The 14,246-nt window shown below is 48.9% G+C and overlaps 1 protein-coding gene across 1 annotated transcript in view; it reads left to right on the top strand.

Moving 5' to 3' along the window:
• The window catches only part of GCN1 (GCN1 activator of EIF2AK4), a 63,724-nt gene that overhangs the window by 15,796 nt on the left and 33,682 nt on the right, over positions 1–14,246 (top strand). Inside the window, exons 6-22 of the mRNA XM_007938212.2 lie at positions 774–872; positions 966–1,100; positions 2,201–2,269; positions 2,430–2,538; positions 3,127–3,201; positions 4,214–4,342; positions 5,256–5,306; positions 5,677–5,775; positions 6,041–6,214; positions 8,229–8,381; positions 9,621–9,713; positions 10,986–11,061; positions 11,277–11,436; positions 12,167–12,356; positions 12,445–12,569; positions 13,323–13,501; positions 13,989–14,082. Of these exons, the coding sequence (XP_007936403.1) occupies positions 774–872; positions 966–1,100; positions 2,201–2,269; positions 2,430–2,538; positions 3,127–3,201; positions 4,214–4,342; positions 5,256–5,306; positions 5,677–5,775; positions 6,041–6,214; positions 8,229–8,381; positions 9,621–9,713; positions 10,986–11,061; positions 11,277–11,436; positions 12,167–12,356; positions 12,445–12,569; positions 13,323–13,501; positions 13,989–14,082 (2,010 nt within the window). The remainder of the gene's footprint in view (positions 1–773; positions 873–965; positions 1,101–2,200; positions 2,270–2,429; positions 2,539–3,126; positions 3,202–4,213; positions 4,343–5,255; positions 5,307–5,676; positions 5,776–6,040; positions 6,215–8,228; positions 8,382–9,620; positions 9,714–10,985; positions 11,062–11,276; positions 11,437–12,166; positions 12,357–12,444; positions 12,570–13,322; positions 13,502–13,988; positions 14,083–14,246) is intronic.

Here is a 14,246-nt window from a genome sequence, read left to right as displayed (position 1 = left end):
TTTACTAGTCCTTTGAGTGGTCCTGCCACAGTGTACATACCTAGCCCCTCTTTATGGCCAGGTGCATTGTTTACAGTCTTTGTTGTTACTAGAAGCACTACATGCGTCACTAAACACATGCACATGGAATCAGCACACCTCTCACCCAGACCCTTTCTCCCCAAGTTGCCAGTTCACACTGTTTGCTGGTGTCTTTGGGCATTTGTGACATCCACCATCTCTGAGGTTTTTCCAGCTGAGCACCTACTGTGTGCCTCACCCTGCTCCACACAAGCTGGGCACAGTGCCAGTACAGTGCCTGCTGTTTAGTTGGTGGTCTATAAATATTTTTTGAATTAATGAAGGCAAACGTCATGGGTGATAAAGAGGTATATAAAGCAGGACCCTTGTTCTTTTTTTGCACTTGCATAGCACATCTTTGAAATAACGTTTCCACTTGTGTGTTTATTTGTTTAATACCTTTTATTCCCTATGGACTACTTAAAATCAGGGACCATGTTTGTCTTGCTCCCATGTAGTGTCATTGTCTGACTTACAGTAGTTGTTCCACAAATAGTTATGAAATCATAATAAGCGTTTGAGTGAAGGAATGTGATGAAAGGACAGAGCTAAGCATGGGGAGTGGAAGAAGGGGTCTGTTGAGTGGGAGAGGCCTAGTGGAGCTGAACCGGGGGCTAGAGGGCCCAAGGAAGGCCTTGGGCAGGCTGGGAGAGGCCACGGGGTCCCAATGCCTCCCATTTTACACCCTGACTGAGCCTTTCCTGGTCCTCTAGGTGGAGGTGCAGTGTCTGCTCCTGCTTGAGGTGCTAGGCGGCTCCCATAGGCACGCCGTGGACGGTGCTGTGAAGAAGCTCACCAAGCTGTGGAAGGAGGTGACGGGAGCTGGCAGAGGCGGGTGGGCATTGCTGCTTCTGTGCCCTTTTCCCACTGCCATCTGATACCCTGCTTCATGCTTTCCTCTTCAGAACTCTGGGCTGGTAGAGCAGTACTTGTCGGCCATACTCAGCCTGGAACCCAACCCAAACTATGCAGGCATGCTGGGCCAGCTGGTGCAGTTCTGTACACACCACAAGGAGATGGACGTGGTCAACCAGCACAAGGCAAGTATGGAGGGCAGGGCGGCCGTGGGTGGCCATTTCGTGGCCTCACTGGAGGGAAGGAATGATACCATGTTGTGCTCTGGCGGCTTCAGCTGCTTGTCTCATCTGAAGCTTATTGGTTTTCTCCCATGACCCGTTGCCTAAGACCCCTATCTATCACTATGATGTATGAAGGTCAAGGGATTGGAAAGCTATCCCTCCGGCTCTGGCTTGTGGTGAAACTTGACATAGTTACTGTGATGATGGTTTGCTCATCATACAGTCATTAGTTCACTCATAGTTGAGTGGCTGCCCTGTACCAAGCACTGTGCTTGGTTGCTTGGTGCCGGGGTTGCAGCAGTGAGCAGGGGTGATACAGTGGCTGCTGTGGAACTTGAGTCTGATAGTAAACAGGGACCTAATTATCAAAACTGTGATAGTGCTGCAAAGGAAAAGTGCAGGGATCTGGGATACTCTGTGATGGGGGAACTTGACTTAGGCTGTGGGTCAGGGATCGAATTCCATGAAGGGACCTTCAAGGTGAATAGGAGTTCCTGGGTGACATAAATGGGTAGGTGCTTGACAGCTAACTGGGAAGTTGGCAGTTTGAACCTATCCAGAGGCACCTCAGAAGGGAGGCCTGGTGATTTGCTTCTGAAAAGTTATAGCCTTGAAAACTCTATGGAGCAGTCCCACTCTCCCATGAGTGGGGTGCTGTGAGCCAGATTTGACTTAATGGCAGTGGGTACTGTATGGTAAGGATGAATAGGAATTAGCAAGGTCAAAAGGAAGGAATTGTGTTTCAGGCAGAGGAAACAGCATGTGGGAAGAAAAGTACTGGAGACGAGTGTGGGTGGAGTGGTGTGAGAGGTGTTAGATGCAGCTGGCCAGGTAGCAGGCAGGCCTTATAAAGAAGTTTAGACTTCACCCCAGGAGTAGTGGAAAGCTGTGGAAGGTTTTAAATGGGGAATGGCATGATTGGTGGGAGCTCTGTGCTTGACACCGTGAAATTTAGGGCATGGATTTGTGTTTTTTTAGAGGTAGTTATACAAGAGGAACCTCAGGCCAATGGTCAGATACACTGGAATGTCAGAATCTAACGAGGTCTTTGTGTTCTCCAGAGCGCCCTGCTGGATTTTTACGTGAAGAACATCCTGATGAGCAAAGTCAAGCCTCAGAAGTATCTGTTGGTGAGTGAGAGGTGGACTGTACTTGCCTGGACAAGTTACCCACAAACCCCACTGCCTTCAAGTCGATTCCGACTCATTTAAAAATGTGTGACTCTGGGCTGTTCTTCAGTCTGGGTCTGCTCCTGTGAGGGCTGGATGCCTGACTCCTTTCTTTCTGTAGGATAGCTGTGCCCCTCTGCTCCGATACATGTCCCACTCGGAATTCAAGGATCTAATATTGCCCACCATTCAGAAGTCATTACTGAGGAGTCCAGAGAATGTTATTGAAAGTAGGTTGCTGCCTAGCAGGACAGGGGGAGGGAGACGAGTTGCTGGGTGAGCTGCATCCCTGATACTTGGCAGCAGGAAGTGGTGGTTGGGGCAATATTTTCACTAGATCTTCTTACCTCATTGGAACCTTGGGAGACAGTGGAAGCCCTTTTGAGAGTATGTTGAAAATCATGGGACCTCTTGCTAGAAGAAAACATAAAAGTATATCCTCTTAGGATATTGCATTTAATCTTTGGGGTTCAAGAACCTTCTGGAGACACTTTATATTAAGAGCCACAGGTTTATCCAGACAGTTTAAGCTTGGTATCAAAGTGGTACTTGAGCCCGCAGGGCACAGGGATTGTCTTTCTGTCCCTGTTTCTTTTGATGAGGGTGTAGGTGGGCTGTTGGAGGGGGAGGTTTTTGTTGACTGGGCAGGGGCAATATGTAGCTTTCAGCAGAGTTTTGGGACTCATGTGGCTCTCTAGAGATGAAGTAGCCATGGTTCTATATGTCTAGACGTTAGGCCTGATGCCATTTGCTGGGGACTAAGGGAAAACAGGAATTCATGCTTGAAACTGACCTGGTGAGTGCTTTGTGCTCCGTAGCTATCTCCAGTCTGCTGGCATCAGTGACTCTTGATCTCAGCCAGTATGCCCTGGACATTGTAAAAGGACTGTCCAGTAAGTATCTGACTCTCTCCAGCCCCTGGAGTGGCTCCTGGGCATTTGGTTATTCTCATCCCAGTTCTTGTGGTGGAGAGGGACAGCTCATGTTAGAAATAGGGCTTTTTCAGTTGGCATAACATCCTAAATAGAAACACCTTTCTACATCCTACTTTGGTGAGTAGCAACTGGGGTCTTAGAAACTTGCAAGTGGCCATTTATGTACAGCATTTAGTTTTATCCTCATCTGAAGCAAAGAATGAAGAAAACCAAAGACGGATGGAAACAATTAGTCCAAGGGACTAGCAGACTATGCGAACTTCAGTCTTTATGACCATGAGACCAGAAGAACTAGATGGTACCCGGCTAACACTGTTAGCCACTCGGGAAGGGATCAGACTAGGAGATCCTGGATAGAGTAGGAGAACATAATTCAAATTAATAAAAATGACCAGGCTTACTGGTCTGATAGAGCCTGGTGAAACCCCCAAAACTGTGGCCCCTAGTTACCCTTTAGGCCTAGAATTGAACTCACTTCTGTGGCTTCTATCCGCACCACAGATAGGCATATAGAGTGAACATTTATACCAGGTAGATAAACTTTTTAGAGGGATTAATCATGGGAGAACAGAAGGGCAGTATCTGCACAGGGAGACAGCTCAAGGAGTGGGAATGTATAAGAAAGAAGGACACAGGGAAGAGGTAACTACAAGGAGGAAGTAGGAAGAGAGCTGTGGGGAATTGTAGTCACTGTCATGACACAAAATGTATATGAACTACTGTATGGAAAATGAATTTGCTCTGTAAACTTTCACCTGAATCACAATTTAAGAAACAAACAAACATGGACCAACAACAAAAAAGAAATAGGGCCTTAAGCTATCTGACATTTGTATAGTTTCTTTCTTGAGATCATTTATAATGAGAATATAGGGCTAAGATTAAAGAGTTGGGACCACAGAAAAGACAAACATAAGCATTTGGACACTCAGTTGTTGCGCTTCCCTGAGCGGTGGCCCTCTGTGTCCAGGTCAGCTGAAATCCAATAGTCCCCGCCTGATGGACGAAGCTGTTCTGGCTCTGCGGAACCTGGCCCGCCAGTGCAGTGACGCGTCGGTGATGGAAGCCCTGAGCAAGCACCTGTTTGCTGTCCTCGGAGGTGAGCCAGCCTTCCTGGCAGTGGCCATTGGCTGAAGGGTGGCCTCAGGGTTTCCCCAGACACTGGAATCTGGACTGTGCTTGGCGCTCTGAGTCTGCAAAGACTGGCCAGGAGGATGCTCACACTGTAGTGGGAATGATGTGTGCAGTGTGAGTGTGAACAAAAGCATATACAGGGCAGGGCGGCAGCGTGATCTCAGATTTGTTTAAGTACGATCATCTTTATGTGCATGGTAGAAAAGCTAGGGGGAAATACCCCAAAATAACATTTAGTATAGTGACATGTGAAACAGTAACAGTAACCTTAGTAACAGTAGGCAGTAGTTAATAACATCTTTGAGTGGTGAGAACACAGACGAGTGTTAAAATCTGTACCTCTGTATTTTTTCCTATTTCTCAAATTTTTTTTAAGAACATAATTGCTTTTTAGTCAGAAAACCAAAGGCAGATCGGTGTAATTTACAGCAAAAGGCTTCTTCGGGGTAATTGGAACCTGTGTTTCGGTATCACACACATGATGACAGTATTCACCCTCTTAGGGAATGTGACAGATGTGGTCTTTTTTTTATTCAAATGAGGCTGTTCATAGCAGCTTTATTCACAGTAGCCAAAAAGTGGAAACAAGCGAAGTGTCCATCAGTAGGGAAATGGTTAAATTGTGATACAGTTGTACACAGAAATCCTGCAGAGTGGTAAGAAATCCTCACCTGCCGATACCTGTAACAACACGACAAGTCTCCAAACCTCAAAAACGTTTTGTTGAGTGAAAGAAGTTGGACACAAGAAAGTATTCCATTTGTAGGATGTTTAAGAATCAACTAGATTCAGCTTTGGTTGGGGAAAATGGGAGAATTGACTACAAAGACCCATGAGTATATACCACAGATGAACTTTTGATCTCTTCTCACTCTCAGGTTCGGAGGGAAAACTGACTATTGTAGCCCAGAAGATCAGCGTCCTCTCAGGTACACATTGTCCTTGGGTGGTAGAAGAAAATGTGGTCTTGTAGTAGATGGGGCTTAGTCTAACAGTTAGGTAAGGCAAGTTCTTTGGATCTCGAATCTGGCAATCTTGGATATCCATCCCATGCTGGCCACTAGGACTTCCTCCTGCCTGCTTGGCAAATGAGACTGGTCAGGTCTAGTGGGCGGCCTGGCTTCTGTAAAAGGCAGGATGGCTTGGGGGTTGAGGGAGGGGCTGTAATGGCCAGAGGAGAGGACTGTGGCCCTGGACTGAGAGCTCTGTGGGAGACATGGGCAGTGGTAGGTATATTTGTATGTGTCTGGCACGGTGCTGATGGGGGGCTGAGCAGGGAGGGCATTGTCTACCTTTCAGGGATCGGAAGTGTCAGTCATCACGTGGTGTCTGGGCCTTCCAGTCAAGTCCTGAATGGGACCGTGGCCGAGCTGTTCATCCCCTTCCTCCAGCAAGAAGGTAATTCTCTGCACCATGCTGAGGGTGCCGTTTAGACCCTCTCCTTGACCACAGCCTTCCTCTGCCTGAAGAAAGGCCTCACAGCTGGAGTCCCATAGGCCCCTCATGAAGGCACACCTCCCCAGAGAGTGGCTGGTGGGAATAGTTCCATGTCACGCTCGCACCCTCTTGTACTCCTACTTGTTTGTATACGCTGCTTGCAGTGATCGACTTGGTTACGATCTCTAAGGCCTTGGGCTGACTGGGTTTCTGCTTCTTGCCTTAGTTCATGAAGGCACCCTGGTACACGCAGTCTCAGTCCTGGCTCTCTGGTGTAACCGGTTCACCACAGAAGTGCCCAGGAAGCTCACGGAGTGGTTCAAGAAAGCTTTCAGCCTTAAAACCTCCACCTCTGCAGTGAGACATGCCTACCTGCAGTGCATGTTGGCCTCTTTCCGAGGTAAGAGGCCTCCCATGGGCCTGTGTCCAGGACTCCCCACAAAGATGACCAGGCCTTCAGCCATTCTCACGATATCAGACTTCCCCCTTCTGGCTTAGGCTGTTTGCATCATTTCTTCCTGAACCTCTCAGAGTGTTAGGGTTAACCCCATTATTGTCATTATGACTCTGCAGACATAGCAGAAGCAGACCAAACCCATCTTCATTGAGTGATTCCAACACTGACCCTATAGGACAGAGAACTGCCCTGTAGGGTTTCCAAGGCTATAAATACGGAAGCTATTTCTCCCACAGAGCAGCTGGTGGGTTTGAACTGCTGAACCTCTCAGTTGCCCGTAAAGCCTAGTATCGAAGCCTGATCCTTACAACCAATTCTGGCTTCTCCCCTTTATCAGACCTTCAAGGTATGAACCTTTATTCAGAGCAGACCCAGACCAGAACTTCTCACTTCCTTACCTGAAAGTGTAGGGAAATGGTAAGACAGATCTTAAAGATGCAACTTTACTAAACGTTGCTCTGGACATGGCCCTCGCTGCTGTGTTAACAAACCCGTGGTCTTTTGGGCATGAGTCCCACATCCTTCCAAAGCAGAGCTGGGCAAGCTTGCAAATGGAGGAGCTTGATCTCCAAGGCAGAAATCTAATACTCATTTCCACCGCAGAGGTGAGCTTTTATTTTTTTGAAAAACGTTAAACTTAAGATGATTTGTGTTTTTTTTTAAAAAATGTAGGGTTAGTGATGAATTCCCAAAACATGATGTGCCTGAATCTGGAAGACAGTTTGCCGAGTGAAATAAGTCAATCACAAAAGGACAAGTACTGTATGATCTCACTTTTACAAATTGACGAGAATATAGAAAGCAACGTTCATTAGTGGTCCCCAGGAATAGGAGGGGTGAAGGGAGGGGATTCACTCTGTAGATAGTTGACGCTGGTTATTTTTGGCTATGGGGAAGGTGGCACCGGATGAAGGGGAAGTGTGCACAGCTTGACTGAGGTGAATGATGTCACTGAGAAGTACACTAGGAAGGGATGTACTTTGTAAAGGGGGGAAAATACTAGGGGATTCTAGAACCTCCCTTAGAAAGGGGTCACCCTTTTGTGTGAAATGTGCCTTAGCTAATGAACTTGCACCCGCACAGTTCTTTTAATGATTAAGGCAGAAGACTATGAAGCAATCGGTCTTTTTCTGAACCACATTTCTGAGCTCAGAGTCCTAGACCATCTTAGTGCAGTGGTTTGCAAAGTTCATGCAAAGCCACAGATGCTGTGGCTTGAAGTCATCTCCCTGTGGGTACAAGTGAAGTCCAGTGTCAGCTGTCTCAGGGCTGGAGTGAGCTCACCTCCCTGATTCAAAGCTGCCTATATACTGCTATGTCATTTTTACTGTTGATCAACTTCAGGTTTGAGGTTGAGTTTCTCGACAGTGGAGACTTGGTTTAACTTTGTCTTTCCAGCTTGTGCTGTTCTCCTTGGTACTTTTTAAATAAGCATTTCTTGAGTTCAAATTCCTGACACTACCTGAACAAATTACTGGTTTCATTGTGGAAATGTTTTGATGTACCTGTTTAGTGGCTAAGATAACATACGTGTTCAGGCTATAGTTTTAACTAGTTTCTGTATATATAGTTTAGTTCACAGGTTCACAGATTGGTTCTGGTTTTGGAGTTTGAGGAAGAGTGCCAGATAGAAATTGGTTGCTTACGGTTAGGCTAGACTTGGCCTCAGCCAGCTATGTGATCTTGGACAACTCACTAAACCTCTGTTGATTTGTTTCCTCTTCCGTTAAATGAATAGCTAGATTATTTGATTAGTACGAATCCTTCTGGCTCTGATTTTACAGTTGTCATTTGGCTTAAGCCTCAGACTCCAATTCCACTTCCTTGTGTGAGATATTTTCTAACAGAAGGGCTTGGGTCAGCCAGTTCAGACCCAAGCTCATGACTTCTTTCTCAAGTCATCTTGTCACCCCTAGGATCAGGCCTGTTCTATGAGGTTCTTGCCCTCTCTCCTCAGGTGACACGTTGTTGCAGGCCCTGGACTTACTGCCCTTGCTCATCCAGACCGTGGAGAAGGCAGCCTCCCAAAGCACTCAGGTTCCCATCATCACTGAGGGGGTCGCCGCAGCCCTGCTGCTCTCGAAGCTGTCGGTGGCTGACGCACAGGCTGGTAAGACCTAGCAATACGCACGAAGGTAGGGAGGGAAGAGTGTCTTGATGTTTAGGATGATGCAGAATCAACTTGACCGCTTATCACAGGAGTCCTGCCGGGCTGCTAGCCAGCTCTGCAGGGGTAGCCTCAGGGTTGCCCTGGATGATGGGAACGGCCCAGGGGACTCTGTCACTGTCCTTCTTTGGTCTGCTGCTCCAGTGCTCTGGGAATGCAAGCTTGTAGATAACATCCAGAGTGACCTGGGCTTAGTAGTGGGACTGTTTTTAATTGGCTGTATTTCACAGAGCACAGTAATTCAAAAGGCGGAAAAGAGTAAACTGAAAAGCTACCCCTTAGCACTGTCTTCCAGCCTCTCAGTTCCCTTCTCTAGACAGTATCACCAGTTTGCTGTCCAGATATGGTTGATACATAATCACTCAAACACGCTGTGTACGCCATACAGTCTACTGAAAATAGTTGAGATGTGATCTCAAGCCAGTATGGTGGAGCTTTCTTATTTCCTTTGTAGCTGCGTGACATTCCATGATTTCTTTGTCCCTCCCCTACTTGCTGTGCATGAATGTACCTGAGCTTATTTCTGTGGTTAGAAGTGGAATTGAACTCTCATTATGTTTTGTGTCCACTGTGTATGTGCCATGGCATTGGGCCTCCTTGTTGGGATGGAAAGATGAACAAGGCCTTGCTGCAGCACGTTTTAGGGTGCTTAATCTTAGAGGAGAAAGGATGTGAAAAGGCATCAGTAATTTAAGGTGAAATGTGCCAGTAGAGCAGTTTTTAAGGAGAGAGTGCTTTTAGTTTGGAGGGGTGGGGAGTCTGGAAAGGCTTCCCGAGGGAGGAGGCATTTGAACTGGGGCCCTGAAAGCTAGGACGTGCTTCACTGGCCAGTGTGAGTCCCAAGCAGCCTAGCAGTGGGGAAGAGTAGGGAGAACCGCAGTGTGAACCTTTAGGAGTCATTCCAGCTTGCCTGGAGCCCAGGGTCCACGGGAATTGCCTGGGCTCCAGTGGGCAGCAGAGGCCCTCTGCAGGCTTCCCTACAGGAAAGGACACTAGAAGGACTGCTGTTAGTTGTCAAAATGGGGGAGGGCCACAAGCCTGGAAATGAAAGGTGGGGGCACACGCTTGTCTCCTCGAGAGGCGGTTCCATCAGCTGGGCCAGACCAAGCGGCTTCAGGAAGCGGGGGACGAGTCCTGGTGGAAAGGGTGAGCTGTGTCAGGGTGACCTTTTGTTTCTCGCAGAGGCCAAACTGAGCAGCTTCTGGCAGCTGATTGTGGATGAGAAGAAGCAGGTTTTCACGTCTGAGAAATTTCTGCTCATGGCTTCTGAGGATGGTGAGTTCCCATGCACTTGGCAGAACTTGAGGTTGGGGCCGATTCGCCCAGGCAGGTGGGCCCTTCCCTGTCAGCTCTGGAAACCCAGGCGGAGATCTAGGAATGATCTAGCCAGCAGCTAGGCTGTCGAGGAACAAATTCATTCCTGTGGGGGGAGGTGAAGGCTAGGGAAATGGGGGGATTGGGAGATTTGTGGAGACAAAGCAGTAACGTTTGTGAGATTAGCTGTAATTACAGCAGATTGGTTAATTGGTGCTGTCTCAAGATTTTCTTATGTTTAAGAGGGAGCTGAGAGCTCTGGGGGCGTTGTGGCGGTGCCACTCCCTCAGCAGGCAACACAGAAGTGACTGTTCTTTCCTGGTGGAAAAGGAGTAGGTGATGTTGAAATGTGTATTAAAAATCTAGGTTGCTTTCGGGGTCTGCCACTAATGGTTATCTGAAAAGGCTCTTGACTCATAAATCATGCTGTCTGGTTGCTGAGCTACGACTGTTAGCCATTTTCTCATTTAAAAATGTTAGCTAGTTTCTGAATAGGACAGAATCACATAACTAAAACATTGAAATACATTAGAGGGTTTAGACTGAAAACTCTACCCCTGTTTTAACCCTTGGCCACCAAGGTTTTGTGTGTATACCCATTAAAACCAAACCCATTGCTGTCATGTTGATTCTGACTCCTCGCAACCCTATAGGACAAAGTAAAACTGCCCTAGAGGATTTCCAAGGCTATAGATTTTACAGAAACAGACTGCCTTGTCTTTCTCCTATTGAGTGGCTGATGGATTTGAACCACCGACCTTCTGGTTAGCAGCTGAGAGCCTAACCACTGAGTTACCAGGGCTCCTTTTCTAGGTCATAGACCAATTTTACCTTTTTTTTTTTATCTTGGGTGTTTTACATTTATACAAACAAGTAGATTTATAAGTTAAGTTTCCTACCTTTTTTACACAAATAGTTGTGTGGCTACCATACACACTGTGCTTTCTTTACTTTGAACTCACTCCTTAGAGAGCTTTCTCCTTTTTTAAAGCTGTGTAGCAGTTTTGAATTATTAACAAAAAAAAGTGTGTAATTTTTCTTTTTCCAAAATACATGTGTGCAGAATAAGCAAAAAGAAGGAAATAAATATGACTCGTAATTTCACATTCAGTAATGATCATGTTTACATTTTGTTGTTAATTTTCCCTTTCTTCCCAGTTGTGTGTGTGTGTTATGTGTGTATATATACACATAACCAATTTTAAAAACACTTCTTTTTCTCTCCTTCCTTAGCCCTGTGCACAGTGTTGCATCTGACAGAGAGACTTTTCCTTGACCATCCACACAGATTAATGGGCAACAAAGTTCAGTACGTAAGGCTGATGTTTTCCTTTGGGCTAAATGAGGTCAACCTTGGCAGGGGCCTGAAAAATGGGGTTGTAAAGAAGACTGTTTGTGGGAAAGGGAGGCCTGGCCATGGAGACGGGAGGTGGAGGGCTGGCCAGGGAGAAGGGAGGCAGAGGCCTGGCTGTGGAGGGGCCCTGTGCCCCAGGCTCCCCTGGACCGTGTGTCCTGTGCTTGCAGACAGTACCACCGGGCTCTGGTGGCCGTGCTCCTCAGCCGGACCTGGCGCGTCCGCAAGCAGGCCCAGCAGACCGTTCGTAAGCTGCTGTCCTCTCTCGGGGGCTTTAAGCTGGCGTGTGGACTCTTGGAGGAACTGAAGACTGTCCTCGGCTCTCACAAGGTGAGGGCACCCGGCGTCAGGATCCGCTTTGCAACGCTGCTTAGGCTTCTGGAGTTCTGGCTGGACTGCTCCTGCCTCTCCTTGCTTGTTCAGATTCTGTGGGATCCCAGGAACCCCCCTGCCTTCCACTGGCCTCTTGTTTCCTGTTCTCCTCTTTTTCAGAGACTTTTCTTTCTTTCCTTGCCTTGTAACACATGGTTCAACAGTTTCATCCTTGAATGACTGAATAACGCTTTATGTTTTTCAACCACTTTATAGTTGGTACTCATTCTCCCTTTCAGTTTTCCACAATACGTATAACAGGCAGACAGGGCTTTTTACCTTTATTTTTCTGAGTTGTCTAGTGCTCAGAGTGTTGGAATGACCTGCACAGGGTCAGTACCCAGTGGGTGGCAGAGCTGGGAGTAGACCCAGGGACTTGACTCCTGTTCAGTGCTCTTTGTGCCGTGGTTTCCTGTTCCCTCCACGAGCTGCCTGGGGAATGTGGACCAGTCTGGGACCAGGTCTCCTGGACCAGTTTGTGTTGTCTTCTTTCCCTCCGTGGGCTTTGTAGGAGCCTCTTTCCGGGCATCTCTCAGCCCAAGGGTCTCAGTGCGGGAAGCTAGGTACCAGCCTCCCCACTCTAGCAGGTACCCCAGAACACCCCAAGTGCCTCAGCTTCTTTGTCCTCTTTGTGCCTGGTCTGTGCCGGGCTCTGAGCGTTGGGGGCTCAGGTGTTGTCTTCACATAGGTGCTGCCCTCAGAGACTCTGGTGACTGATGCCGGGGAGGTGGCCGAGGCGGGCAAGTCCTACGTGCCTCCACGGGTCCTGCAGGAGGCTCTCTGTGTCATTTCCGGGGTGCCGGGGCTGGAGGGGGATGCTTCCAACCTTGAGCAGCTGGCGCAGGAGATGTTGGTCATCTCCCACCACCCCTCCTTAGGTTCGTGGCTGGGATGGGCATCGGGGGGTGCTCTCTGGGCAGGAGAGAGCAGGCCAGGCAGAGAACTCAAAGATCTCTCTCCCTGTAGTGACTGTGCAGTCTGGGCTCTGGCCAGCACTTCTTGCCAAGATGAAGATCGATCCCGAAGCCTTCATCACCAGGCACCTTGATGAGATCATCCCCAGGATCACCACACAGAGCCCCCTGAGCCAGGTGATTGGCATGGGGTGGGTTCTGGCCTCAGATGGGGGCCCGCCTCTCACAGGTTGCCAGGAGGGAGGATTCACAGAAGCAGGAGGAGGTGTGGATGAAGTGTGGGCTGGGCCCTTGGGTTGTAAGTGACAGAAAACACAAATGGTTTAAGCACAGAAGTGAACTTGCTGCCTCATGTAACTGCCAAGTCCAAAATTATGCCTGGTTTCGTATGATGCTGGCCACAGGGACTCAGATGTTGCCCTCAGAATAGTCCCTAGTGTCCTTCTTACTCTGTCTGTCTTGTCCGTTTGTGTCTCTTGCCTCCACTCTCTACCACATGGGCTCCATTCTGGACAATCTTTCCTTGTCTGGTAGCAAGTTCCAGGCTTTCATTTTGTACGCCCTCAGCTCCATTATTTTCCAGTAATTTCCCCTGGCATGGGTCTCGTTGCCCCTGGTTGACCTGGTATGGGTCCTGTGCTCCTCCCTGAGCCTGTCCTGCTGGCCTGGGTCACAGGCTAACCTCTAGAAAGGGTGTGGCAGCTTCACCCAAACCACAGAGATTGAGTGGGTGAGAGGGTGTCCCCCCAAATCAGAGTGCTTTTCCCAGTCCATGGTTGGTGAGTGCAGCAGGCAGAAGCCACGGTGTCTGCTCCGGGGAACAGAGCTCAGAAAAAGGCAGTGACAAGGAGGGCCTCTGACTGTTGGGCGTGGTAGAGGCCCTCCCAGTGCCAGCTGTGGCACATGCTGATGGGCCTGTTTGTCTGGCAGTCTTCCATGAACGCCATGGGCTCCCTCTCCCTCCTGTCCCCGGACCGGGTCCTCCCGCAGATCATCAGCACCATCACGGCCTCCGTGCAGAACCCGGCGCTGCGCCAGGTGACGCGGGAGGAGTTCGCCATCATGCAGACCCCTGCTGGGGAGCTGTATGACAAGTCCATCATTCAGAGGTGAGGCCTGCGCCTGGCTCAGCACTGCCATCCCTAAGCCTCAGTCTTCTGGTCTGTGAAATGGAGGCTCTGCCGCCTTTGTAAGGTTGTTGTGAGGACTGAGTGCAATAGCTGATCCGTTCTGGGCATGGCACTTAGGGCCTGGATGCAAGAATGTTAGGTGTCCAGCACTCCTGCGGCATCACTTACCAGTTGTCATTAATCGAATCTGATTTATGGCAACTCCATGTGTGTCAGTAGAACCGTGATTCCATAGGGTTTTCAGCGGCTGATTATTTGGAAGTAGATCACAAAGCCCTTCTTTCAAGGTGCCATTGTGTAAACTTGAACTGCCAGCCTTTCAGTTACCAGCCGAGTGGGTTTACTATTTACCCAGCCCAGGGAGCCCTTAAACTGGTTGGGATGTCATGGTTGGTGTGAAGCTGGCAAAAAGAAGGGCCCAGCAGCCCTTTCCCAGCTGGGCTGATGAGCTGCTCTGGTGTTGCAGTGCCCAGCAGGACAGCATCAAAAAGGCCAACATGAAGCGGGAGAACAAAGCCTATTCCTTCAAGGAGCAGATCATCGAGCTGGAGCTGAAGGAGGTGGGTACGTGGGGGTGTCGCGCGCGGGGTGCCGCAGACTCGGTGGGCACAGCTGGTGGCTCTTCCCGCTGCACACACGCCGTCTCCTTGCATCATCCGGGTGCCTACAGCACGCTCTCCCGGCGCCCCACCGGTCCTCTGCTCCTCCTGCCGCACCCTTCCCC

The sequence above is a fragment of the Orycteropus afer genome, unplaced genomic scaffold, assembly GCF_000298275.1.
Source record: "Orycteropus afer afer isolate SDZICR_OR568_19922 unplaced genomic scaffold, OryAfe1.0 scaffold00048, whole genome shotgun sequence".
Lineage (NCBI taxonomy): Eukaryota > Metazoa > Chordata > Mammalia > Tubulidentata > Orycteropodidae > Orycteropus > Orycteropus afer.
Note: the sequence above shows the minus strand (reverse complement) of the source record. Positions and strands in the feature narration are given on the sequence as shown.